The 27,460-nt window shown below is 43.4% G+C and overlaps 1 protein-coding gene across 2 annotated transcripts in view; it reads left to right on the forward strand.

Moving 5' to 3' along the window:
• Positions 1-27,460, forward strand: part of vipas39 (VPS33B interacting protein, apical-basolateral polarity regulator, spe-39 homolog) — a 64,546-nt gene that overhangs the window by 24,422 nt on the left and 12,664 nt on the right. For both annotated transcript variants that reach the window (XM_073039289.1, XM_073039290.1), the window contains 7 exons: positions 3,282-3,384; positions 4,609-4,636; positions 10,596-10,669; positions 11,995-12,070; positions 14,817-14,951; positions 16,755-16,796; positions 24,834-24,923. In XM_073039289.1, the coding sequence (XP_072895390.1) occupies positions 3,282-3,384; positions 4,609-4,636; positions 10,596-10,669; positions 11,995-12,070; positions 14,817-14,951; positions 16,755-16,796; positions 24,834-24,923 (548 nt within the window). The remainder of the gene's footprint in view (positions 1-3,281; positions 3,385-4,608; positions 4,637-10,595; positions 10,670-11,994; positions 12,071-14,816; positions 14,952-16,754; positions 16,797-24,833; positions 24,924-27,460) is intronic.

Genomic DNA, 27,460 nt, shown 5'->3' on the forward strand with positions numbered 1-27,460 from the left:
ACAATAATGGAACCAGGATTGAGTAAGATGACCTGTGGGCATTGTGTCCATCACTGAGATCATTGGATAGTTTTGCCCAGTGAAGATGTCTGCCAACTGGTCGGAAGACCTTACTTTGCAGTACTTGTACCTGAGAAAAGGATTAGTGGGTATACTACATGAAGACAATTTCCCACCAGCTTTTTCTTGCATAATCACCTTTTGAGGACAGTAACCTTGTCCTGGTTTTGAAATTAATAGGTCAGGCAGTAATGATGAAGTTTGATATTCTTGTTTGGCCACACAACAGCACTGTTGCATGCAGTGGAGTTAATGAAGCCTATGCACTCTCAAAACGTTAACGGAGCAGTAGAGAACCTTTTGTACAGGGGAGGGGTGGGTTACTCAGGAGAGGCCCTCTGGGGTTACTCAGGGTGACATGGTAGTGTAGTAGTTAGCACGATGCTTTACAGTCCAGCGACCTGTGTTCAATTCCCACCACTGCCTGGAAGGAATTTGTACCTTCTCCCTGAGACCACACTGATTTCCTCCGGGTGCTGTGGTTTCCCACCCATGGTCCAAAGATGTACCAGTTAGTAAGTTAATTGGTCATTGTAAATTGTCCCGTGATTAGGCTAGGGTTAAATTGGGGATGGTTGGACAGCATGGCTCAAAGGGCCAACTCTCAGCTGTATCTCAATGAACAAATATGCTTCCCTTTAACCTCATGTCACCAAATACTGATGTAAGATCATAAACCTAGAATGTTACCTCTGCGTCTCTCTCAGCAGATGAAAATAAGGATGTAAGAGACAGAGGCAGATGTGGGGCCATTCAAATGCTTCTACTTGCTCCATCATGGCTGAACCCTTACCACAGGGCCTCTTTCCTGTTCTACCCACATCATCCTTAAATTCATCTGAAAGTCACAGTATTCAGTGACTGAACCTGAACAGTTCTCTTATGTGATAATTCCAATTATTAGTCATTAGCCATATCTCAGAAAGGATGTGTTATCATTGGAGAGAGTCCAGAGGAGGTTCACGAGGATGATTCTAGGAATGAAGGGGTTAACATATGAGGAGTGTTTGGCAGCTTTGGGTCTGTGCTCACTGGAATTTAGAAGAATGGGGGTGGATCTCATTGAAACCTGCTGACTGTTGAAAGGACTAGATAAGGTGGATGTGGAGAGGATGTTTCCCATAGTGGGGTATCCAGAACCAGAGGGCACAGCCTCAAAATTGAGGGACAACCTTTTAGACAGAGGTAAGGAGGAATTTTTTTAGCCAGAGAAGTGAATCTGTGGAATGCTCTGCCACAGACTGCAGTGGAGGCCAAGTCCGTGGGTGTATTTAAAGCAGAAATTGATCATTTTCTGATCGATCAGGGCATCAAAGGATATGATGAAAAGGCAGATGTTTGGAGTTGAGTGGGATCCAGGATCAGCCATGATGGAGTTGGCAGAGCAGACTCGATGGGCTGAATGACCTAATTTTGCCCCTATGTCTTATGGACAATCTTAGTCATACCCTGGGTGAAGAAATATTTTCCTGTCTCTCTCTGGAAAAGCCAAAATCTTATTTTGAGATATCCAAGCTGTCATTGCTGGTCGAGTCCCTTGACTGCTTAGCTCACCTCTCTGTGCACAGACCCTTTGTTGCTCCCCTTTGTCTTGCAAAACATGTGCGTACCAGCTCTATTACCCCCCTCTATTACCTCACTTGTTGGTGCGTGGCCTAGTGGGCAAGGCATCAGACTAGTAACCTGAAGGTCACTGGTTCGAGCCTTGGCTGAGGCTTGCGTGTGTGTCCTTGAGCAAAGCACTTAACAACACATTGCTCTGCGACGTCACCGGTGCCAAGCTGCATGGGTCCTAGTGCCCTTCCCTTGGACAACATCGGTGGCATGGAGAGGGGAAGGCCTGCAGCTTGGGCAACTGCTGGTCTCCCATACAACCCTGCCCAGGCCTGTGTCTTGGAAACTCCAGGTGCAGATCCATGGTCTCTCGAGACCGACGGATGCCACCTATTATCTCACTCACTGCACTGTAAACACTTTAAACCACTGTTTATAATGCTGCTTACATTGTAGATACATGCTGGTATTTATTCTAAATCCGCACTTTAACCTCTAAATTATTTTTGGGTGATCCTTTGTCCTTTGTGCTGTTTTTTTGTTGCATATCATGCCAACACACAAGGCCATGGGAAAGGCGTACAGACTCCTTATAGACTGAGTTGGGAATTGAACCCTCACTCTTCTGATTGCTGGTGCTGTTAAACGTTACGCCAAGCACTACACTATGTGAAGTTTGCATGTTTTCCCTGCAATCATGTGCTTTATTTCCCCAGTGTCCTTCTGCACACCAAAGATGTGCTGGTAGGATATTGTTCCCGGTAAATTACTTCTTAGTGTGGGTAAGGGCGGTGCATGAGAGGGAATAATTTGTTGGGAAATAAGGAGAGGAGCAATAGTACTGCAAAGATTGTTATGCTGGTATTTTATGGGATAAAATGTACTTCTACATACAGTAAGTAAATGTGAAATAATAGCCAGTATCAATAGTTACAACCGTGAACCTATTTGTTTCACTATTTAAAACCCAATCGGTTGACTGATGTCCTTAAAGGAGTTCTGTTATCCTCTCTGGATCATTTGTGATTCCAGACCCACAATGCGGTTAACTTATAGAAGTGGCCTAGCAAGCAACTCACGTCAAGGAACAGGGATTGGCTGTAAGAGTTAACATTACCGGCGTCATCCACCTTCAATAAATAATTAAAGGAGAGTGGATTAACTATAGGGTGACACAGTAGTGTTGCGGTTAGCACAGTTGGTTTACAGCGCCAACTGTATGTTTTGATATACATGTGACAAGTAAAACTAACCTTATCTTACATAATTATATAAGTTAGATATGGCCCTTGTGGCTAAAGGGATCAGGGGGTATGGAGAGAAAGCAGGTACAGGGTTCTGAGTTGGATGATCAGCCATGATCATACTGAATGGCGGTGCAGGCTCGAAGGGCCGAATGGCCTACTCCTGCACCTATTTTCTATATTTCTATAATCTTATAAAATGGAGCTGAATAAAAGTCTGAAGAGTTTGGAAATGGAAATGGCAAAATAGTCACCTTCTGGAACATTTTATGGTTCTGACTATTGCAATAGAGAATGATAGGCTGCTTTTTAAAAGTCTCTTGTTTGTCGAAGTCCTTGATGTCTACGTAGCAGTTGACTTGACTTGCAGATATCATTTTGATTCTGTCCTGCTGATTGCAAACGCATACCTATGTTTTACAGAGGTCCTGTTTCGAGAGCTGCAATGCAAGCAGCTTGCTCTGCAGCAATTTGTCCACTATCTGAAGGAGACGGGAGAACAGAAACTACTGATGGAGTTGCTCAGGTAAGACATGTGATCTTGTATTCCATACTTCCTGTTGGCGTTTTGGTTGGATTTTGGAATACAGGACAAGGAAGCAGTTGGCAGTCCCTGGGTCATGTAAGGGCTCCATTTCTAATAATTGTCCGTAGGCCAATTTTTCTGTAAATCTGAATTGTCCATTTTCTATGGTAATCCATATCATATCATAGGGCACACACTATAATTATTTAATTTCATTGAACAATCATCCTAACTCTACACAATACATAACAGCATTCAAATATGGTCAAGAGGTTCAGTTGTTCAGACCAAACATCAGAATGGTGGAAGAAATGTGATCCAAGTGACTTTGACCATGGAACGATTGTTGGTGCCAGACAGGGTGGATAGGGCATCTCAGGAACTGCTGATCTCCTGGGATTTTCATGCATAAGAGTCTAGAGTTTACAGAGAATGGTGCATAAAACAAAAAAAAACAGCAAGTGGATGTGAAAATGCCTTGTTAATGAGAGAGGTCAGAGGAGACTGGTTCAAACTGACAGGAAGGCAACAGTTACCCTGAAATAACCACAAATTACACCAGTAGCGTGAAAAGGAGTGATGCACAAAAGAACACATTGAACCTTGAAGTGGATGGACTACAGCAGCAGAACACCACAAAAATACACTCAATTGCCACAGGAGTTACCTAATAAAGTGGCCACTGAGTGTATAGATATAATTATTCATGGATATCATGAAAAATTATTATTATTAGTAATAGTATTGCTAGCTTGAGAAGTGCTTTTCTCATGTATGTGAGAATTTGTAAAGGGTGGATTATCTTAGGTCAGGACAGGTTTGATTATTCATAACTAGTTAATAAACTAATTAAATTCGCACAGGAGTGTTGAAACATAAAGTGAATCCCCTGGTTATTCAAGCAACTGTTGATGTTATATCTTGTCTGTGCTGACATTTTCCCTAGCCCCACAGTCCCCCACCCGTCACCTCTGAATTTTTCAGTCAGCTTGGGATTTCTGAGTGCATTTGGTGATGACTAATTACCACTGTAACAGGAGTGTGGAATTAGATTTTAACATAAAACATCTGTAACATCAGATCCAGCAGAGGGCAGATTCAAAGAGATAAAGTTATACCAGATATGGATGAGTTGGGCTTTAGTCAGAGTTATTCTGTAAATCAATATGTATCCTATGAATTTAGCATGGATAGTGAAATTATCCTTTATTTCTTTCAATACAGAGCCCTGGGGAGGACAGAAGAGGCTGCAGTAAGTATCCCAGAACCAGTACCTCAACAGAATAGGTCCTAAATTCAGTTAATTAACAAGATATTTTAAAATTCTCAATTTAGTAGTCAAGTCAAATTTATTGTCACGTGCACCAGTACGGTAAACAGGTACAATGAAAAATCAGGATCAACTTTATTATCAATCACATCTGTTGGGAAATTTGTGGCAGCATAGCAGAGCAGGATATGAAAATTACTCTAAGTTACCAGAATGCAAAAGAGGAATAGTGGGGTAGTGTTCGTGGTTTCACAGACTGTTCAGATATCTGAAAGCAGAGTGGAAGAAGCTGTTCCTAAAAGTTGGAGTGTGGGTCTTCAGTCTCCTGTATCATCACCCTGCTGGCAGCAGTTTCACAGCACAACATGAAGAAAAGGACTGTGCAAGACAAGACATTAGTGTCAAAATTAAACAATGACAAGCCCATGGAAATGGAGGAGGTGGGCCGTAGTCTATCATTGCTGAGGTTGGGTTAGAGCTGTGCAGATCAGTTCAGGATCCTGATGGTTGTAGGAAAAGAGTTGTTCTTCAATCTGGTGGTGTGGGGATTCACGCTTCTGTACTTTCAGCCTAACCTCAGTGGTGATAGATGCTGACTTGGAAGCAGAATCCTGCAGATGTTCGATGGTGGGGAGGGCTATGTCCACTACCCTCTGCACCTTCTTGCGACTCTGTGCTTCCTAGTTTGTACTCTCCTATCCTGGGGAAAAGTTCATACAGGCAACAGCATCTCTTCCACAATCTCCATTAGCACTGATTAGGCTTAGCCCCCTGCTCTACTTGCTTTATACTTATGACTGTGTGGCTAAGCCCAGCTCCAATGCCAGATTTAAGCTTGCTGACGACACCACTGTCATTGGCCAAATCAAAGGTGGTGACAAATCAGCAGATAGGAGGGAGACTGAAAATCTGACTGAGTGGTGCCACAACAATGCCCTCTAATTCAACGTCAGCTAGACCAAGGAGCTGATTGTTGACTTCAAGAGGAGGAATCCAGAGGTCCTTGAGCCAGTCCTCATCAGGGGATCAGAGGTGGGGTGGGTCAGCAAATTTGAATTCCCAGGTGTTATCATTTCAGAGGGTTGATACTTGATCTGGCACGTAAGCGCCATTACGAAGAAAACATTGCAGCACCTCTACCTTCTTAAAAGTTTGTGAAGATTCAGCATGTCATCTGAAATTTCTGACAAACTTCTACAGATGAGTGGTGAAGAGTATATTGACTGGATGCATCATGGCCTGGCATGGAAACACCAATTCCTTTGACAGACAGACAGACATACTTTATTGATCCCGAGGGAAATTGGGTTTCGTTACAGCCGCACCAACCAAGAATAGTGAAGAAATATAGCAATATAAAACTGTAAATAATTAAATAATAATAAATTAATCATGCCAAGTGGAAATAAGTCCAGGACCAGCCTATTGGCTCAGGGTGTCTGACACTCTGAGGGACGAGTTGTAAAGTTTGATGGCCACAGGTAGGAATGACTTCCTATGACGCTCAGTGTTACATCTCGGAGGAATGAGTCTCTGGCTGAATGTACTCCTGTGCCTAACCAGTACATTATGGAGTGGATGGGAGTCATTGTCCAAGATGGCATGCGACTTGGACAGCATCCTCTTTTCAGACACCACCGTCAGAGAGTCCAGTTCCACCCCCACGACATCACTGGCCTTACAAATGAGTTTGTTGATTCTGTTGGTGTTGAATGGAAGAACCTCCAAAAAGTAGTGGATACAGCCCAATCCGTCACGAGTAAAGCCCTCCCCACCATCGAGCACATCTACACTGAACGCTGACACTGGACAGCAGCATCCATCATTAAGGACCCCCACCATCCGGGCCATGCTTTCTTTTCGTCGCTTCCATAGGAGCCTCAGGATGCACACCACCAAGTTCAGGAACAGTTATTATCCCACAATCATCGGGCTCTTGAAGCAGAGGGGATAAACTTCATTCACCTTCACTCACTCCATCCTATGGACTGACTTTCAAGGACTCTTCATTTCAAGTTCTCGATACTTATCACTTATTTATTTAATTATTTTGTATTTTTGTATTTTCACACTTTGTTAGGTGCAGTTTTTCATTGATTCTATTATTTCTTGTGTTTATAAGACCATAAGACATAGGAGCAGAATTAGGCCCTTTGGCCCATCAAGTCTACTCCACCATTCAATCACGGCTGATCATTTTACCCCCTCCTCAGCCCTACTTCCCAGCCTTCTCCCTGTAACCTTCGATGTTGCGTCCAGTCAATCTCTGCCTTAAATCCACTCAACAACCTGGCCTCCACAGCTGCCCGTGGTAACAAATTCCCACAAGTTCACCACCCTCTGGCCAAAGAAATTTCTCTGCATCTCAGTTTTAAATGGATGCCCCTCTGTCCCGAAGCTGTGCCTTCTTGACCTAGACTCCCCCACCATGGGAACCATCCTTTCCACATCTACTCTGTCTAGGCCTTTCAGCATTCAAAAGGTTTAAGTGAGATCCCCTCCTAAATTCCAGCAAGTACAGACCCAGATCCAGGAAGTGTTCCTCATATGGTAACCCTTTCATTCCTGGGTTGTATATGGTGACATATATATACTTTGAACTTTTAACTTTGTTACCTTCCATCCTATGTAGGGTTCTCATAATTAGAAATACCTTTATAAGGTTGCCCCTCCCATTTCCAGTTTAGCTGCATCTTACCTATAACCGGGTGACATAAATATAACTGAGATCATGGCTGACCCAACCTTGATCTCATTTATATATGTATGGCACTCTGCTATAGGAAAGGCCTCAATGCTTCTTTTCCTCCTCTCTCACCTTATGGTTCATGAGTCTGCCAGTCTCTGTTTTGAATATATTGGATGAAACTGCCTTTGCAGCTCTCTGGGGGAGAATAGCCATACTCCTATAAAAAGAGAAATTCCTATATATGTATTCCCATGCATTATCTGAGGACATAAGAGACAATTTGGCTCAGTGACATTTATGTCAGGTTTCAGAAGCACACCCATCAGTAATACCGTGCCCCCATTTAACTCCCTGTAAGGTCTCCTGTCTTACCCATTAACTCCTCCAGTTCCCCTGCACTGCAGCCAATTTACAGTGCTCAGTTAACCTCCAGGGCAGAATATGTGAGGAAATCAGGGACCCTGGGGTAAGTCTTTGTGGTCATAGAGAACATGCAGACTGCACGCGGTCAGCAACTAACATCAGTCTCTAGCCTGGGTTCCTGGAACTGTGAAGCAACAGTGCTTCCTATTTGCAACATCATTTCTCATTCGTCTTAAATGGGCAATGCCTTATTCTGAATCTATACCCACTAGTTCAAGGTAACCCTATTAAGGGAAACATTCCCCTGTCTTCTTCCCTCCAATCCCCTTCAAAGTCCTTCAGAATCTTAAAACATTTTAATAAGGCATTTTCTCATTTTCCTGTACTATGCTGTGTACAGGCCCATTCTTTATACATCAATGCCTTCATCCCATCCTGAATCCCTCCCGTACAATTGCTACCTGGATGCCATTCATTAAGGTCCTGATACATTTAGAACCTGGCACCACAAAGTTGTGGGCATCTGAAAAGCCATGGGATAGGGACAAAATCTTTTGGGGATACAACAGATCCGTCACTGCAAAAGAGGGGGAATCTCGGTTAATGTATGTTTCTATCTATGAGAGGACTTTAACTTATCTCTCTTTTGCTGCCTATTTTCTGATTTTTATCCCAGAATTCTGCGACTTGTAATTGCTTCATTGCTGCACCTTGAGTTCAAAATAAATGTATTATCAAAGTACATAGTGTGATGAGCAAACCAAGCTGAGGTGGGGTCCAGAGTGACCCCCTGTGAACTATGCTGCTAATGAGAGAGAGAGAAGAAGAGGGGGGAGACATCCCATGCAGATGAGAGAGAGAGAGACATGATTTAATATTATGGCTCCTTGGCTGATTGTTTACCTTTGCTCCAAGGACTTTTGCCTGCTTGTTAAGATTCTTGCAGAGACAGCAAGGCAGGACCGGGTGATGGACGGCCGGTGCCCTGCAAAGGGGAGATAAAAAGCAGGTCTGCGAAGACACAGACAGACACACCAGGGAGACATGCCACGGGACACTGAAAGAGCATTGTGCACCCACGTGAAGGTGGGGGTTTGGAGGATCGATTCGGGGGAATCAATCAGTGGCTCACAGTGTGTGAAGGTGCGACCGGTGGGGTCTTGTTGTGTGTCCACCCTTGCCTGGGTGACAGGTCTACCACTGAAGAGTGGTCGTACGGGGGTCACAGTTGGTGACCATAACAGGACAGGAAGATAACGGAAGGTTCACAGCAATGGCATCACCTCTCGCGCTCTCTCCAATGTTACACCAGAACTACCTCGACCTAAACTGAACTGAACTGAACTCTTCACCATCGTAAGACTATCCATTTACCCCTAGACTTTGAAAGAGCTTGGTTTTGATTCGTATTTACACACTTCTGTATATATCATTGCTAACCTATTTCATATATATTTGCATTTTATAGTACTGTATTACTTAGTTTACTAATAAACACTATTAGTTACAGTGATTCCAACGTGTATTCCATTTCTGTTGGTTTGGTAACCTGGTCACGGGATACGTGACAAAGGTGTTCTGCATAGGTATGTTCCATTGAGACACGGAAAGAATGGTAGGGTAAAAGAACCACGGTGTACAAAGGACGCAGAAAATCCAATTAAGAAGAAAAGAAAAGCTTACGAAAGGTTCAAGAAACTAGGTACTGTTAGAGCTGTAGAAAATTACAATGTTTCTAGGAAGGAGCTCAAGAATGAAATTAGGAGAGTTAGAAGGGGCCTTGAGAAGACCTTGGCAACCAGGATTAAGGAAAACCCCAAGGCATTCTACAAGTATGTGAAGCGCATGAGGATGAGCCATGTGAGAATAGGACCAATCAGGAGTGAGAGTGGAAACCTGTGCATGGAGCTGGATGAGGTAGCCGAGCTACTTAATGAATACTTTGCTTCAGTATTCACCACTGAGAATAGGTTGAGTGAACTTGGCCTTTTCTCCGTGGCACAACAGAGAATGAGAGGTGAACTGATAGAGGTGTATAAGATGATGAGAGGCATTGATTGTATGGCTAACACAAGGGGGCATAGTTTTAAGGTGCTTGGAAGTAGGTACAAGGGGATGTCAGAGATAAGTTTATCACACAGAGAGTGGTGGGTGCGTGGAATGCACTGTCAGCGAAGGTAGTAGAGGCTGATACAATAGGGTTTTCTAAGAACCTCTTAGGTATGTGGAGCTTAGAAAAATAAAGGGCTATGCAATAGGGAAATTCTAGGAAGTTTCTAAAGTAGGTTACATGGTCAGCACAACATTGTGGGTCAAAGGGCCTGTAATGTGCTGTAGATTTCTATGTTTCTGTGTTTAGATAGGTCACTGTATAGTACCTAGAGATTCATTTTCTTGTAGGCATTCAGAGTAAAAGCAAAGAAATACAATAGAATCAATGAAAAATTACACACAAACACTGACAGCCAATGTGCAAAGGAAGGCAAACTGTGTAAATAAATAAATAGTACTGAGAACATGAGTTGTACAGTCCTTGAAAGTGAGTCCATAGGTTGAGGAATCAGTTCAGAGCAGAGATGAATGAAATTATCCATGATAGTTTCAGGAGCCATGATGGCTGACTGTTCCTGAACCTGGTGGTGTGGGAACTACAGCTCCTATAGCTCCTTCCCAATAGCAGCAGCGAAAAGTGAGCGTGGTCTGGATGGTGGTGGTCCTTGATGATGGATGCTTGAGGATGGTTGGTTCCTAAGCTTCCAGTTTCTAAATTGTTGTTAAGGATTTTCTGTTGATGTCTGAAGCAAATTTGCAGGAGATGTTAACTCGTTTTCAAATTCAATAAATGCCATTGCAATCAGATTTTTTTAAATATCAAATTTCTTATTTCAGCTCTTGCACTACAAGGAACACTTGAATATCAAAGACCATAATAAGAAGAAAGAATATTTGAAAAGCTGTGTTGGGTAAGTATTGAATAGAGATACTGTGTAAGCAAGCAGCTGAGAGAAGGCAAGCTAAGAGGGTTGATAATTTTGTTTATTTCTACCCAAAGGCTCTAAGTTTTCTAATTTCTCTCCTCCTTTCTCACTTGATGCCCTCCCCTTGTTGGTCCACAGTGCTACGGGTGCACGGCATTCAAATGCTCATCCAGATTCTATGTTAGTTGAGGCAGTGAATGTTGAAGTCTCTGCACGCTGCGATCATGTCCAAACACAATCCTGCCATCCCTCACTTTGTATTAGAAACAGAGGGCTATACAGTAAAGAAACAGGCCCTTCAGCCCACCAAGTCTATGTCAGAATCAAAATCTGGTTTATTTTCACTGGCATGTGTCGTGAAATTCGTTAACTTAGCAGCAGCAGTTCAATGCAATACATAATATAGAAGAGGAAAAAACCAAAATAAAATAATAATAATAATAATAATAATAATAATAATAATTAATAAATAAATAACAGTATACGTTTATTGAATAGATTAAAAATAGCGCAAAAACAGAAATAATATATATTTAATAAATGTGGTAGTGTCCAAGGTCCAATATCCATTTAGGAATCCGATGGCAGAGAGGAAGGAGCTGTTCCTAAATCGCTGGGTGTGTGCCTTCAGGCTTCTGTACCTCCTACCTGATGGTAACAGTGAGAAAAGGGCATGCCCTGGGAGCTGGAGGTATTTAATAATGGACGCTGCCTTTCTGAGACACCACTCCCTAAAGATGTCCTGGATACCTTGTAGGCTAGTACCCAAGATGGAGCCAAATATATTTACAACCCTCTGCAGCTTCTTTCTGTCCTGTGCAATAGCCCCCCTCCATTCCAGACAGTAATGCAGCCTGTCAGAATGCTTTCCACGGTATACCTGTAGAAATTTTTGAGTGTATTTGTTGACATACCAAATCTCTTCAAACTCCTAATGAAGTATAGTCACTGTCTTGCCATCATATTTACTTATACTAATCCCACAGAGGGGGAAGGTGGGCAGTGGGGAAGCAGAAATGAACAAAGAAGTTGGGAAGTGAGAGGTGGAAGAGACAGCTTCCCCTTCACCTGGTCTCACCGATTACTTCCCATCTTGTATCCTTCCCCTCCCCTCACCTTGTTCTGGCTTTTTCCCCTTCCTTTCAGTCCTGACGAAGGGTCATGACCCGAAACGTCAACTTTTATTCCCCTCCATAGGTGCTGCCTGACCTGCTGAATTCCTCCAGTGTTTTTGTGTGATACCTGAGATTTCCAGCATCTGCTGAGTCTCTCGTGTTTATGATTTTCTCTATCTCTGTTTTTGTCTTTAGGCTCCCATTTGCGATTGATGATGGCACCTTTGTTGAAGATCACTATACACTGTTGGAGAGACAGATTATTATTGATGTGAGGAACAACTTGGTCTATTGTTTACCTTTCCATTATCATTCGTCCACCTCAGTACCCACCGACAGCTCCTTCCTTCGACACCCACTAACGGTCTTCTCCCCTTCCCTACTGCAGGTTTATCCCATGCCTACTTTAATTTCCAGCCAGATTTCCACATTGGAAAGAACTGCTTTGTTTTTGCTCAAATTCAAAAGGACATAGTCAGCACTTTTTTTTCCAAATGGGTACACAATAGAAAGCCCACTGTCTGGAAACAAGACAGCTTGGTATGACAACTCTGCCCAAATCTACAACAAACTTCAGCTAGTTGTGGATGCAGCTTAATCTATTACATGAACCAGCTTGCCCTCCATTGACTCATCATACCACATCCAAGGACCCCTCTCATGCTGAGAATTCTCTCTTTTCCCCTCTCCCTTTGGGCAGAAGGGGCAAAAGCTTCAGAACATTTACCAGCAGACTGAATGACAGCTTCTGTCCTGCTATTATAGAATCTTGTATGGACCTAATAAATACTAAAACTGAAACCTTTCTCTCTTAATCTGTCTTCTTGTGACCCTTGCACTTTATTTGTCCCCTATACTGTTTCCTCCCTCAGCCCAAAGACGTATGAGTTAGTAGGTTAATAGGTCATTGTAAATTCCTGTGCTGAGACGGAGGTTAAGTAGGTGTGGCTAACTGGGCTGGAAGGACCTGTTCCATGCTGTATTTCTAAGTAACTAAATAAATGTGCTGCATTTTTTCTGTAACTGTAACACAATATATTCTGCATCCTTTATTTTTGCTTTGGTACAGGTGTCCCCTGCTTTACGAATGTTCGCTTTACACCTCTTCGCTTTTACAAAAGGCCTACATTGGTAACCTGTTTTCGCATTACAAAGAGGATTTTTGCTTTTACACAAATTTTTCCCATATAAATTAATGGTTCTTCATTTTACACCATTTCGGCTTAAGAAAGGTTTTATAGGAACGCTCTACCTTTGTAAAGGTGGGGGGGGGGGGACACACCTGTACTACTGATGTATTTATGTATGGTATAATCTGGCTGGATGCCATGTAAACAAAAGCCTTTCACCGTATCTCAGAACATGGATCAATAATATGTCAATTACTAATTCCCAGCATTTTGTGTGAGTATCACTCTGTACGTTATAGCCGCTTTTGTATGAGACATAGTGTCATTCAGCATGGAAACAGGTCCTTTGCTCCAACTTATCAGTGCCAACTGTGTTGCCCATATTTGGCCACAGTCTTCTCAACCTCTCTTATCCATGTACTTAACTAAATAGTTTAAAGTACCCACCTCAACTATTATTTCTGGTAGCTCATTTTAAGTACACATCACCCTTTTGTGAAGCAGCTGCCCCTGATGTCCCTTTTAAATCTCTCGCCTCTGATCTTAAACCTATGCCCTTTTGGTTTTTTTTGGAACACCTCCCTGGGGTAAATGCTCTGTGCTTTCACCCTGTCTATGCCTTGCCTGATCTTATTCACCACTCCTGATTACTGATCTCCCTCCCGGCACTTAACCTTGCAAATGGAACAAGTGCCACACCTGCCCTTAAACACTCCTCATTCTATCATTCAGAGGCCCAAACAGCCCTTCCATTGGAGGTGACGCTTCACTTGTGAGTCTACTGGGCTCATCTACTGTATCCGGTGCTCCTGGAGTGCCATCCTGTATTACTGGAGCGACCCGCCGCAGATTGGTAGACTGTTTGCCAAGCACCTTTGCTCCATCTGCCAGAAAAAGCAGGATCTCCTAGTGGCCACCCATTTCAATTCTGCTTCCCATTCCCATTCTGACATGTCGGTCCATGGCCTCCTCTATTGTCATGATGAGGGTACACTCAGTTTGGTGGAGCAATACCTAATATTCCATCTGGGTAAACCTCCAACCTGATGCAATGATCATCCATTGCTCGAACCTCTGGTAGTTGACCCCCCCCCCCCCCCCACTTCACCATTCCCCAATCCCATTTCCCTCTCTCACCTTATCTCCTTACCTGCCTGTCACCTCCCTCTGGTTCTCCTCCCCCTTCCCTTTCTTCCACGGCCTTCTGTCCTCTCTTATCAGATTCCCCTTTCTCCAGCCCTGTATCTCTTTCTCCTATCAGCTTCCCAGCTCTTTACTTCACCCCACCCCGCTCCCAGTTTTTCTTATCACCTACTACCTTTTACTTCTTCCTCCCCTTCCTCCACCTTCTTACTCTGACTTCTCATCTCTTTTTCCAGTCCTGATGATGAAGGGCTTCGGCTGAAACGTCGATTGTTGAATTTTTTTCCATAGATGCTGCCCGGCCTGCTGAGATCCTTCAGCATTTTGTGTGTGTTGTTTATTCACCACTGTCAGGTCCTCCCCCTGATAAGGTAAAACGGTTCTAGTAAATGCAGCTTTCCTCATCACTAGGGCCCCTAAGTCCAAGCAACATCCTGATAAATCTTTTATGCATTATTTCTAGTTTAAAGTCTTTCCTATAACAGGGTAACCAGAACTATACACCATAGTCCAAATGAGGCTTTATCCACTCCAAGTTGTTCTTGTTTTAATGCATATTTTATGTCCTTCTGAGAGTTCCCAGTGAACTTATGTGGCATGTTTAACTGAGTAAGAAACTATAAAAAGAGACAAATATAGGGTTTACTGGGAATGAACTCCGGGTGGTACTTGTGAAAAGGACCATCCTTTTCACTGAGACTGCCCTGGCTTCACAGGTGACCATTGTTGTTTCTGGGTTTTCAGGAGAACGATAAACGTGTTGAGGCATCCAAACAGATGAAGGTGTTCAATGAGCACCCCAGGAAGGCTTCCATCCTGTGCATGCCACTCGTGACAACACTCTACTACTCCTGCTTTTATCATTACGGAGAATCGGACGTGAGTTACTGGTTCTGATTGCAGTCCTGTACATGCATTAGTTGCATCAGGGCTAAGAGTGGAGCATAACTGCTTTAGAACATAGAACAGTATAGGCCCTTTGGTCCATGATGTTGTGCCAACCTTCTAACCTATTCTAAGATCCATTTGACCCTTCCCTCCCCCATAGCCTTCCATTTTTCTGTCATGCATGTGGCTGTCCAAGAGTCTCTTAAATGTTCCAAATGTATCTGCCTCTCCCACCACCCCGGCACCTCCTGCTCTCTGTGTAAATAAGATCTACTTCTGTTATCGTCACTCACCTAAATCGATTTTGCTATGTGGTTTTATTAATGAGATGTCCAATTACCTTAAGGAAGAGCTAATACTTTCAACTCTTATCATGCGTGTGTTGGGGATGACAATGTATTTCTCTCTCCACTGTTGATCAGACATTCCTTCTAGATGGGAGTACAGCTCAACGTACTCATAAACATCCATCCTCCCCCACCCGCTAAACATATACACCTGCACACAAGTAGAGTGGAAGTGAGTGGATAATTACCACATCAATATTACTTGATAACTTCACTGCTATAAATCATGGAGTCATATGGCACAGAAACAGACTCAATAGCCCAATTTCCCATGACGTTGAAGATGTCTACCTGACCTAGTTCCATTTGCCTGCATTTGGCCCTTAAACCTCCAAACCTTTCCTAACCATCTACCTCTCCAAATGTATCTTATACATTGCAATAGTACCCACCTTTACCACTTCTTCTGACAGCTATTGGATGATGGGGGTGAGAAGGTAGTGTATTTTGAGAACAGTGTTTATCAAGATTGTGTATTGTTATTTTCAGTAAACAAGTATAAAGGAGAACTAAATGATTGTTACTCCAGATCCAATGCAAGCATAATAAGAATAAAGAGCAAAGTGAATAACACAATAAATAAAAATGCATTAGATCAGCTCATATACCTGGACTGACTATATGTAATGAGATGCTCGCGTACCTGTACGTAAGGTGACTATGCCAGGAGGTGATAAAGTAGTGCTGATGGGGGGTTGTGTGGTGGCATGGGTTAATGGTGGTGGTGTTGATCAACCCGATGGCTTGGGGGAAGTAACAGTTTTTGAGTCTGGAAGTCTTAGCATGCTCTTTCCTGATGGGAATGAAACCAACAGTCCATGAGAAGGGTGGGTGGGATCCTTCATGAAATTTCTGGCCTTTGGCCAGCACCTTTCTATGTATATGTCCTTGATGGCAGGTAGGCTGGTGCTGGTGATGTGTCAGGCAGTTGGGCATTGTAGAGCCCTCCTGTCTGCTGCAGTGTGCCTACCATACCATGCAGAGTCAGGACACTCTCAACTGCACATCTGCAGATGGTCATGAGTATTGACGGGCTTAGTCCAGCTTTCTTGACTTGAGCCTCCTCAGAAAGTAGCGGCATTACCGGGCAATAAGGTTAAATTAAATGGTGACAGGAGCTGGTCCAAGTATTTAAATACAGCAGTGTTCCACACTCCAGTTGATTGATGTTGGATTCCTGGTGATACTTCTTCGCTGTGTCCTGCAGTTGGGGGTTGGAGGATTGGTCTGAGGCTCCTCTCCACCCCAAACGTGACAGAGCTGCCAAGGATTTTCATGGCAATCCTGTGTAAAATGAAGTAAGCTGCATCAGGAGCGAGCTTGAGGGTTACTGGGAGTAGGTGAGACATGACTGTCATTAAGGTGGCTGAGGTGGGGAATGTCTAACCTTGCTTACAACTGAAATACTTCGAGATGACAACAGTGTTCCCTTTTTGTTTCTTTATAGGGAACGTTCAGTAGTCCAGCAAATTTGAAAAAAACCTTCAAGGTAAGTTCTGCATCTTGATGTTAGCCTCTAAGGGGTAATCACTATTGATCCAGTAACACTTCAAGATTCAAGATTCTAGTTTATTTATCACACGTTAAAACTTACAATGAAATGCGTAGTTTGCGTTAAAAACCATCACACCCAAGACTGTGCTGGGGCAGCCCATAAATGTTACAGTCCGTGTGCCAACATAGCAAGCGCACAACGCTCAGCAGAACATAACATGCAACTACAGCCAATCAGGCCCCATTCCTCCCTCCCACCCTTGCAGATTCACGGTGCTCTAACCAGTATGATCGAGCTGAGGATGAGCCAGCAGCTTTACAAGTAGATGATGGGTGTAACATGAACGCAAAGAAGGACAAACCAATGATTGAGTACAGATGCAGACAGGGCAAAGAGTTAAATTGTGCTACAGAGGCAAAATTCAAAAGGGGGAAGAATACAGGACTGAAGGCAAACTTAAGGTTGTTAAAGTGGATAAGTCACCTGGACCAGATGAACTACATCCCAGAGTCTTGAGAGAGGTTGCTGAAGAGATAACAAATGCATTGGTCATGATCTTTCAAGAATCACTTGATTCTGGCAGGGTGTGGAGGAAAGGAAGATTGCAAATGTCGATCTACTCAGTAAGAAGGGAGGAAGGCAAAAGAAAGGAAATTATAGGCCAAATATCCCAAGTGGTTGGGAAAGTGTTGGAGTCTATTATTAAGGATGAGGCTTTGGGGTACTTGGAGACTCGTGATAAAATAAGTGAAAGTCAGCATGGTTTGTGTCAAGGGAAATCTTGCCTGACAAATCTGTTAAGAGTTCTTCATGGAAGTAACACATAGAATGGACAAAGGACAGGCAGTGGGTGCCATTTACTTGGATTTCAGAAAGCATTTGATAAGGTGCCACATGTGAGGTTGCTTAACAGGATAAAATCCTTTGGCGTTACAGGAAAGATTTTGGCGTGGATAGAGGAATGGCTGACAGGCAGGAGGTAGTGAGTGGGACTAAAGGGGGCATTTTCTGGTTGGCTGCCAGTGACTAGTGGTATTCCTCAGGGGTCAGTATTGGGACCTCTACTTTTCACATTGTTTGTCAATGATTTGGATAATGGAATTGATGGCTTTGTGGCAAAGTTTGCGGATGATACGAAGATAGGTGGAGGGGTAGATAGTCCTGAAGAAGCAATGTGATTGCAGCAGGACTTAGACAAATTGGAAGAATGGGCAAAAAAGTGTCAGATGGAATACAGTGTTGGGAAATGTATGATAATGCAATTTGGTAAAAGGAAAAAAAGTGTGGACTATTATCTAAATGGGGAGAAGGTTCAAACATCAGAGGTGCGGAGGGACTTAGGAGTCTTTGTGCAAGACTCCCAGAAGGTTAATTTACAGTTGAATCTGTGGTAAAGAAGACAAATGTAATGTTGGCATTTATTTCAAGAGGACTAGAATATAAAAGCTTGGAGATAATGCTGAGAAGACACTAGTCAGGCCGCACTTGGAGTATTGTCAACAGTTTTTGGGCCCCATTTCTCAGAAAGGATGTGTTGTCATTGGAGAGAGTCCAGAAGAGGTTCATTGGGATGTTTCTGGGAATGAAGGGGTTAACACATGAGGAGCATTTGGCAGGTTTGGGCTTGTACTCACTGGAATTTAGAAGAACGTATGGAGATCTCATTGAAACCTACTGAATGTTGAAAGGACTAGATAAGGTGGATATGGAGTGAATGTTTCCTATGGTGGGGGTATCCAGAACTAAAGGGCAAAGCCTCAAAATTGAGGGGTAACCTTGTAGAATGGAGGTAAGGACCAATATTTTTAGTCAAAGAGTGGAATGCTCTGCCACAGTCTGCGGTGGAGGCCAAGTCCATGGGTGTATTCAAGGTGGAAGTTGATATTTTCCTGATCGGTCAGGGCATCAAAGGATATGGCGAGAAGGCAGGTGTATGGAGTTGAGTGGGATCAGCCATGATGGAATGGCAGAGCAGACTCAATGGGCTGAATGGCCTAATTCTGCTCCTATGTTTTATGGTCTTATGGTGTAACCCCAAGACAGTCCATATTCTTTGGCCTCCAACCTCAAGTGGACTCTGATTCGGATGTGCACACGTAGACACTGGGCCTTCGACAATCCCAGGAGTTCCAGTCTTTTACAACCTTCTGCCTTTCCAACTTCATTCCTAAAAGACTTAGCTTTTCATTCTCCAACTGGCAATAATTCCACTGCCCTTTTACCTTTATGAGTTCTCAGGGTGTACTTGGAGACTTAACCTCTGATCTCCTCACTCTGCCTTGAGATAGAGAGTTACAGCACGGGTAGAAGCCATTTGACCCACCAAATTAGTTTATTTGTTACACACATCCTACCCCGATCCGTATTTTTCTTCCCGCATTCCTGTTAACTCCCCACTCCTGGATTCTCGAACTCATTTCCAAACCTGGAGCAAACTATAGTGACCAATTAACCTACTGACCCATGCAGTTTTGAAAACTAAAGCACCTGAAGGAAACCCTCAAAAATCTCAGAAGTTCAAAGTAAATTTTATTATCAGAGTACATACACGTATGTCAGTCGCCATATACAACCCTGAGATTCATTTTCTTGCGGGCATACTCAGCAAACCTATAGAATAGTAACTATAACAGGATCAATGAAAGATCAATCAGAGTGCAGAGAACAAATTTTGCAAATGCAAATATAAATAAGTCTCAATAAATAATGACAACATGAGATAATGAGGACTTTAGGAGTCCTTAAAGTGAGATCATTGGTTGCAGGAACATTTCCATGGATGGGCAAGTGAGAATAGTTATCCCCTTTTGTTCAACGACCTGATGATTGAGGGGTAGTAACTGTTCTTGAACCTGGTGGTGCGAGTCCTGAGGTTCTTGTACCTTTTACCTGATGGCAGCTGCAAGAAAAGAGCATGACGTGGGTGGTGGTGATCTCTGGTGATGAATGCTGCTTTCCTACGACAGCATTTCATGTAGATGTGCTCAATGGCTGGGTGGGTTTTACCTGTGACGTACTTGGTAGAATCCACTACCTTTTGTTAGATTTTCCATTCAAAGGCATTGCTGTTTCCATATTAAGCTGTGATGCAGCCAGTCAATACACTATGCACTACACATTTATAGAAATTTGTCAAAGTTTTCGATATCTTGTCGAATCACTGCAAACTCCTAAGGAAGTCGAGGCGCTGCCGTGTTTTCTTTGCAATTGCACTTACGTTCTGGGTCCAGGATAGATCCTCTGAAGTAGTAACACCCAGGATTTCAAAGTTGCTAACCCTCTCTCCACCTCTAATCCTCCGATGAGGACTAGCTCATGGACCTCTGGTTTCCCTCTCCTGAAGTCTACAACCAGTTCCTTGTTCTTATTGACATTGAATGAAAGGTTGTTGTTATGACATCGCTCAGCCAAATTTTCATTCTACCTCCTGTATGCTGATTCATCACCACCTTTGATTTGGCCCACAACAAGGTGTCATTAACCAACTTGAATATGGTTTGGAGCTGTGCTTAGCCACACAGCCACAAGTTTAAAGTAAGTAGAGCAGGGGTTAAGCACACAGTCTTGTGGTGCACCTATGCTGATAGAGAATGTGGAGGAGATATTTTTGCCAATCTGGACTGACTGGCGTCTACAAGTGAGGAAACCCAGGATCCAATTGCTCAAGGATCCTTGGACCTTATTGATTAGGTTTAAGGGGATGATGGTATTGAATGCTGAGCTGTAGTCAATAAAGAGCATCCTGATGTATATATCTTTGCTGTACATGTGCTCCAAGATTGAGTGAAGAGCCAATGAGATGGCATCTACTGTGCACCTGTTGCAAACTGGAGCAGATCCAAGTCACTTCTCAGGCAGGAGTTGATATGTTTCATCACTAGCCTCTCAAAAAACTTAATTTCTGTGGATGTAGGTACAACTGGGTGATAGTCATTGAGGCTGGTCACCACACTTTTCTTGGGCACTAGTATAATTGAGGCCTACTTGAAGCTAGTAGGTACCACACACTGTTGAAGTGAGAGGTTAAAGATCTTAGTGAACACACCAGCCAGTTGGTCAGCTCTTTAAGGCTGATTTATACTTCTGTGTAGGCCTACACCATAGCCTACACAAGTGACCTACGCCGTTGTGAGCATTTATACTTGTGCATTGGTGTGTCTGCATCGCTCTGCAATGCACTGCTAAAACGCTGGCTGGTGGTGGGGTTTCTATGCCACTGTGTTGAGTTCTGTACTTCAAACAATGGCGACTGAAACTGAGCGCATCATGTTGGAGTTGGAGCTAATAAATGTTGAACAAGAGTTACTTTCATTGAAATTACTGCAACGCAGAAAAGAGAGAAGACGTGGGAGGAGGTGGTGTGTACGACCATTGAACGGATTGAGGCAGAAGGAGGGTGAACTTTCTGTGCTTGTCTGGCCACTGAGAGACATGGACAAGGAAATGCATTTCAAATATTTTCAAATGTCGGCAGGTAGATTTAATGATTTGGTTCATTGTTCAGAAGCAATCAGAAATGCGTAGGAGGAAATGTGATGCTACCAAGCGGACCAATCATAGTTGTTGCAGTCTGCGTCGTCGCGATGCGTAATTACATTTTTGGGGAGGTGCTCATCAGGCTACGGCGAAGGGTACAGCTTAGGGTACGCGGCTACAGCGTAGATTCAACGCAGAAGTATAAATTGGCCTTTAGTACGTGGCCAGGTACCCCATCCAGTCCGGATGCTGTCCACGGATTCATCCTCCTGAAGGCAGTCCACTCATCAGCTTCAGAGACTGAGATCAGAGGATCATCAGGAGATGGGGGGAGGGGGTTCACAGTGGCTTCTTCATATTCTGACAGTCAAAGTGAGTATAGAAGGCACTAAGAACTGGAAGCAAAGCTCTGATGTCTCCCATGTTGCTTGTTTTAGCTTTGTAGGGGGTGATAGCTTTCAATCTCTGCCACAACTGTTGAGCATCCCTTGTTGATTCATTTTGATCCAGAATCTTCACTTCGCCCATGAGATGGCTTTCCAGAGCTCATACCTCACCTCTGGTAGCTTTCTTGGTCTCCAGACTTGAATGCCTCTGATCAAACTTCAGCAAATTTTGGATCTCATGGTTCATCCAAAGCTCCTGATTGGGGAAGATCTGAATGATTTAATGGGGACACACTTACCTAAAATCCGTTGCAACCATGGTGTATTCATTCAGCTCTCTGGATGAGTGCGTGGACACAGCCTGATCCACTGATTCAAAGCAATCCCATAATTGTTCCTCTGTCTCCCACGGCCATCTCTCAGTTGTCCTAATTTCTGGACCTTTGCTTCTTAGGCAGGTAGGAGAAGGACAGCCCAATGATCTGATTTACCAAATCACGGTCTGGGCAAGGAACAGATGGCATTCCTTAACTTAGTGTAACAGTGGTCTTGTATGTTGGGACCTCTGGTGCCACAGGTTATATGCTGGTGATTATTTGGCAGGGATTCTTCAAACAAGCCTGGTTGAAGTCTCTGAATATAATTTGAAATGTGTCACAATGGTCTATTTCTTGTCTGTAGACGACATCAGGCAGTGTCACGAGTGCTTGATCATAATTGGCCGCTGGTGGTGTATAAGCTGCCATCAGGATCACGGATGAGAACTCCAGAAGTAAAGAGAATGGTCTGAATTTGACCATTCGATGATCCAAGTCAGGGGAACGCGAGTTCGACAGAGCCGCAGCTTCGGAGTAATACAAGAGTTAACCATAAAACACACACCTCCTCCCTTTGTCTTACCCGAGTCCGCAGTTCAGTCTATTCTGTAAATCGTGAATCCTTCTGGTCTAACTGCAGCATCCAGTGTGTCTGCAGATAACCAAGTTTTGATACAGCAAACAACTGAGATGTTTCTCAGCTGTCTCTGATCCAGCAGTCTTGCCCTCAGATCTTCAGTTTCACTCAGTCACAGGATTACATCCAAACTCCACATAGTCAGCACTGGAAGTCAGGATCGAACCTGGGTCTCTGGAACTGTGAAACAACAGGTGTGCTGACTGCCATGTGCATGCTTCCGGTGCCTTCCCAGAAGAGGATACCAATTGCAGTCAGTAACGGCGACCTTTTCGTTCTTTGCTGGTACCTGCAACTGAAGCCAAATGTTGTATTCCTCCTGTCACCCCAGCATCAATCATCATGGAGTGGCTAAAACATGGTCATCTAATAGAAAGGTAATCTGTCCAGAAACCAACATAACACTTCAAGATCGAGTTAGAATTCATTTTTGAATTTATGAATTCTCGTTGGAATTTATTTCATCTTACAGATAGGAGAACACCTGAGATATACAAAAAAAATATAATTAACATAACCTGCAGATGCTGGAAATCTGAAATAAAAGTAGTAGTAGGCCTTCGTTAGTCTCAATAGACCATGGATTCGCGCCTTGGAAAGTTTTCAGGGTGCAGCCTGGGCAAGGGTTTTTTTATGGAAGACCGGCAGCTGCCCAAGCTGCAAGTCTCCCCTCTCCGCGCCATCGATGTTGTCCAAGGGAAGGGCATTAGGACCCATACAGCTTGGCACCGGTGTTGTCTCAGAGCAATGTGTGGTTAAGTGCCTTGCTCAAGGACACACGCAGCCTCAGCCAAGGCTCGAATTAGCGACCTTCAGATCACTAGACAAACACCCTAATCACTTGGCCACACACCAACACAATAAAAGTAGTAAATACTCTGCAGATCAAGCAGCAGCTGTGGAGAGAGAAAAAGCTGATATTTCTGATCATTGACCTTCCATTGGAACTGGAAAATTGAGAAAGCAAATGAAGGATGGTTATTATGTTAAATACAAATGATGAAAGCTTAAACACTCAATGCTGTTTCTCTCTCTATGGATGCTGCCTGTTCTGCTGAGTAGTTTTCAGCAGGTTTTGTTTTTATTTCAGAATTCCAACAGCTCATGAGGAAGTTGGGCATGTAAGAATTAAAGGTTTCAGTTGGAATCAGAGAGAGCTAAAAACAACTTGTGTTTCTATGAACACCATTAAAGTAAAAATATGAGAGAGTTCTGTTCAGTGTAGTTGGTGTTGTGACTGTACATAACTGCTGGAGAGAGACAGCTGGTAGATGTATAACTCTTTATTCGGGACACACAATGACTGACAGCCTTTGGAATCACTCGAGAGAGAGGCTCCCCGATCCAACATTACAGCACATTTTTTATGTTAAAGAACAAAGGGAACAGGATAATTTCTATAGTTACAATGACCGCAAGATGTTTCTTTTGAGTTACATGTAATTTTTCAAATGTCTGGATTTTCCCACCAACACACCCCCAAAATAAGTGTTAATTAATATGACTTTTCTCATTGGAGCAACGGAGGATGAAAGGTGACCTGATAGAGGTGTACAAGATAATGAAAGGCATTGATCGTGTGGATAGAGGCTTTTCCCCAGGGCTGAATTGGCTAGGACAAGAGGGCATAGTTTTAAGGTGCTTGGAAGCAGGTACAGAGGAGATGTCAGGGGTAAGTTTTTTTTTTACACAGAGAGTGGTGAGTGTGTGGAATGGGCTGCCGGTGGAGGCAGAAATGATCAGGTCTTTTAAAAGACTCCTGGATAGGTACATGGAGCTTAGAAAAATAGAGCGCTATGGGTAAACCTAGGTAGTTCTAAGGTAAGGACGTATTCGGCAGAGCTTTGTGGGCCGAAGGGCCTGAAATTGTGCTGTATGTTTTCTAAGTTTCTATGTGTCTGAGTCGTATTATGCAGTGGAGTTTTAGTTGCATTCATGCATATGCAGACATGTCAAGTCAATTGGATGTTTCCTGGTCTGCAATTTACTCTAAAATGCAGCTTCAGGAAGACCATTGTTCCGAGCTGCATTTTAAATTCAATCTACAATCGATATTCAGATCTGAAGACTGGTGGCTTTTGAAATTAATGGGTACTATATTGCCCCTCCAAAATACACTCTTAACAGGTGGATTATACACTTCTGTCATACGTTTAAATTTCTATTTTCATTATAATAATAGAAATACTGTATATCATTTCTGTTTTTGTTTTAGATTTCAGACAAACAGTACTTACTTACTGCACTGGCAGCCCGTGCCAAACTGAAGGCTTGGAAAGACGTTGATAGCCTATTTATTACAAAGGTATCATTTAAATTAATCACAATTTGTAGAATCACAGAATTGTTACAACTCAGAAAAGGAAGGTATTTGGTCCATCATATCCAAATAGCTCTTTGCTCTCTGCGTGTAGCTCTGCAAGTTATTTCCCCTTGTACCTCTTCAGTTTCCTTTATTAATGCCCCAATTGATTCTGTTTTCATTACCACAGAGACAGTAACTGCTAACTCAAAATCACATAAAAACAACCACAAGAAATTCTGCAGATGCTGAATACCCAGAGTAACACAAACACAATGTTGGAGTACCTCATCAGGTCAGGCAGCATCTGTGGAAAGAAATAGAATCAATGTTTCAGACCGAGACTCTTCAACGGGACTATGCACTAAAACTTCCTCACATCCTTCCAAGTACTTCTTGCCCACCCCTTTAAATGATGGGCTGCATCATTCGATGTGTTAAATTTGCTTGATTTTATTTACTCTGTATATTTCCATCTAGTCCACATTCATCTGCTTCTTTCAGATTGTCAGCTTTTGTTCATGAATGATGGCTGTCTGCAATTGTATGAGCTGAACATTATCAGTTCCATAATCTTTGCTAAGTAAAAGAAAATAAGGATTCATAATCACTATTTACTGCATAATATACTAACTATGCAGAACTACAATTATAAAAGAACAGATAACAGATCTAAATTGCAAACCTGGTGAGGTGGTTTCAGTGATTATATCTGGCTTGGCTCTGTCCACTTCTGGGAACATTTGCCTTGAACTAGGAAGTATAGCACCAATGTAGTGCCAATGATAACATCAAAATCGGCCTGAAGAAACTCAACATGACATCTAAAAGTGGGGAAGACAATAGATGCAGCTGGAGGAAATCAGTTCAAGAGGGAGCTGCACTACAGGAAAGTGCCCTTTATTGTGTCACAGAGAACAAGTGGCAGATGTGAAAGGAGAGAATGAACTACCAAAAAATCCAGCCACAAACCACAGCCATGACTTACTCATGTCCACACTGCACCAGAAGATGTCGATCCCGGATTGGCCTCTACATCCACCTGAAGACCCACCCCTTAGGAGAATATCTTACTCAACTCGAGTGATCGTACTTCTACTAGTACCAACTCAGGGTTATTACGACAGCTATATGAATCGTTCATTGAAGGCGATCTGTGTTATGACAATGGTGAAACAGTTCACATTGTAGACGTGTAAGGGGATCGGAAATGTAATTTAATGTAATTCACCAATTCTCTACAAAATGTGACAGAGTATTTCTAAAGAAATGGAACAAATGGTTACATAACACAACTGGAAGTTAATATTTTAAGCAAAACACACAAAATGCTGGAGGAACTCAGCAGGCCAGGGAGCATTTATAGAAAAGATTAAACTGTCGACATTTTGGGCTGAGACCCTTCATCAGGACTGGAGAAAAAAAGGTGAGCAGTCAGAGTAAGAAGTGGGGGAGATTGGGAGGGGAGGAAGAAGTACAACGTGGTAGGTGATAGGTGAAACTGCGAGAGGGGAAGGGGTGAAGTAAAGAGCTGGGAAGTTGGTTGGTGAAAGAGATAAGGAGCTGGAGAAGAAAATCTGATAGGGGAGGACAGAAGGCCATGGACAAAAGGGAAGGGGGAGGAGCACCAGAGGGAGGTGATGGGCAAGTAAGGAGTTAAGATGAGACAGGGAAATGGGAATGGGGAACGGTGAAGGAGAGGTGGTGGGTGGAATCACCAGAATTTCAAGAAATTGATATTCATGCCATCAGGTTGGAGGCTACCCAGATGAAATATAAGCTGTTACTCCTCCAATCTGAGGGTGGCCTCATCGCGGCAGTAGGGGAGGCCATGGACTGTCATGTCGGAATGGGAAGTAGAATTAAAATGGCTGACCACTGGGAGAACCCACTTTTTCTGGCAAACAGAGCACAGCTGCTTGGCAAAGTGGTATCCCAATCTATGTCAGGTCTCACCAATACACAAGAGGCCACTCCAGGAGCACCAAACACAATAGATGACATCAACAGATTCAAAAGTGAAGTGTCTACTCACTTGGAAGGACTGTTTGAGGCCCTGAATGGTAGTGACGGAGGAGGTGTAGGGGCAGGTGTAGCACTCGTTCTCCTTGCAAGGATAAGTGCCAGGAGGGAGATCTGTGGGGAGAGACAAATGGACAAGGGAGTGTTGTAGGGAGCGATCTCTGTGGGAAGCAGAAGGGGGGGGGGGGGGTGTGGGAGGGAAAGATGTGCCTGGTGGTGGGATCCGTTGGGGATGGCAGAGGTTATGGAGAATTATGTGTTGGACGCGGAGGCTGGTAGGGTGGTGGATGAAGACGAGAGGAACCCTACCCTTGATGGGGTGGCGGGAGAGTGGGGTGAGGGCAGACGTGCGTGAAATGGAAGAGATGTAGGTGAGGGCAGCGTTGATGGTGGAGGAAAGGAAGCACCCTTCTTTGAAAAAGGAGGACATCTCCTTAGTTCTGGAATGAAAAGCCTCATCCGGAAAGTAGATTCGGTGGAGACAGAGGAATTGAGGGATGTCATTTTTATAAAGTGAC

The sequence above is a fragment of the Hemitrygon akajei genome, chromosome 3, assembly GCF_048418815.1.
Source record: "Hemitrygon akajei chromosome 3, sHemAka1.3, whole genome shotgun sequence".
In the NCBI taxonomy this organism is placed as follows: domain Eukaryota; kingdom Metazoa; phylum Chordata; class Chondrichthyes; order Myliobatiformes; family Dasyatidae; genus Hemitrygon; species Hemitrygon akajei.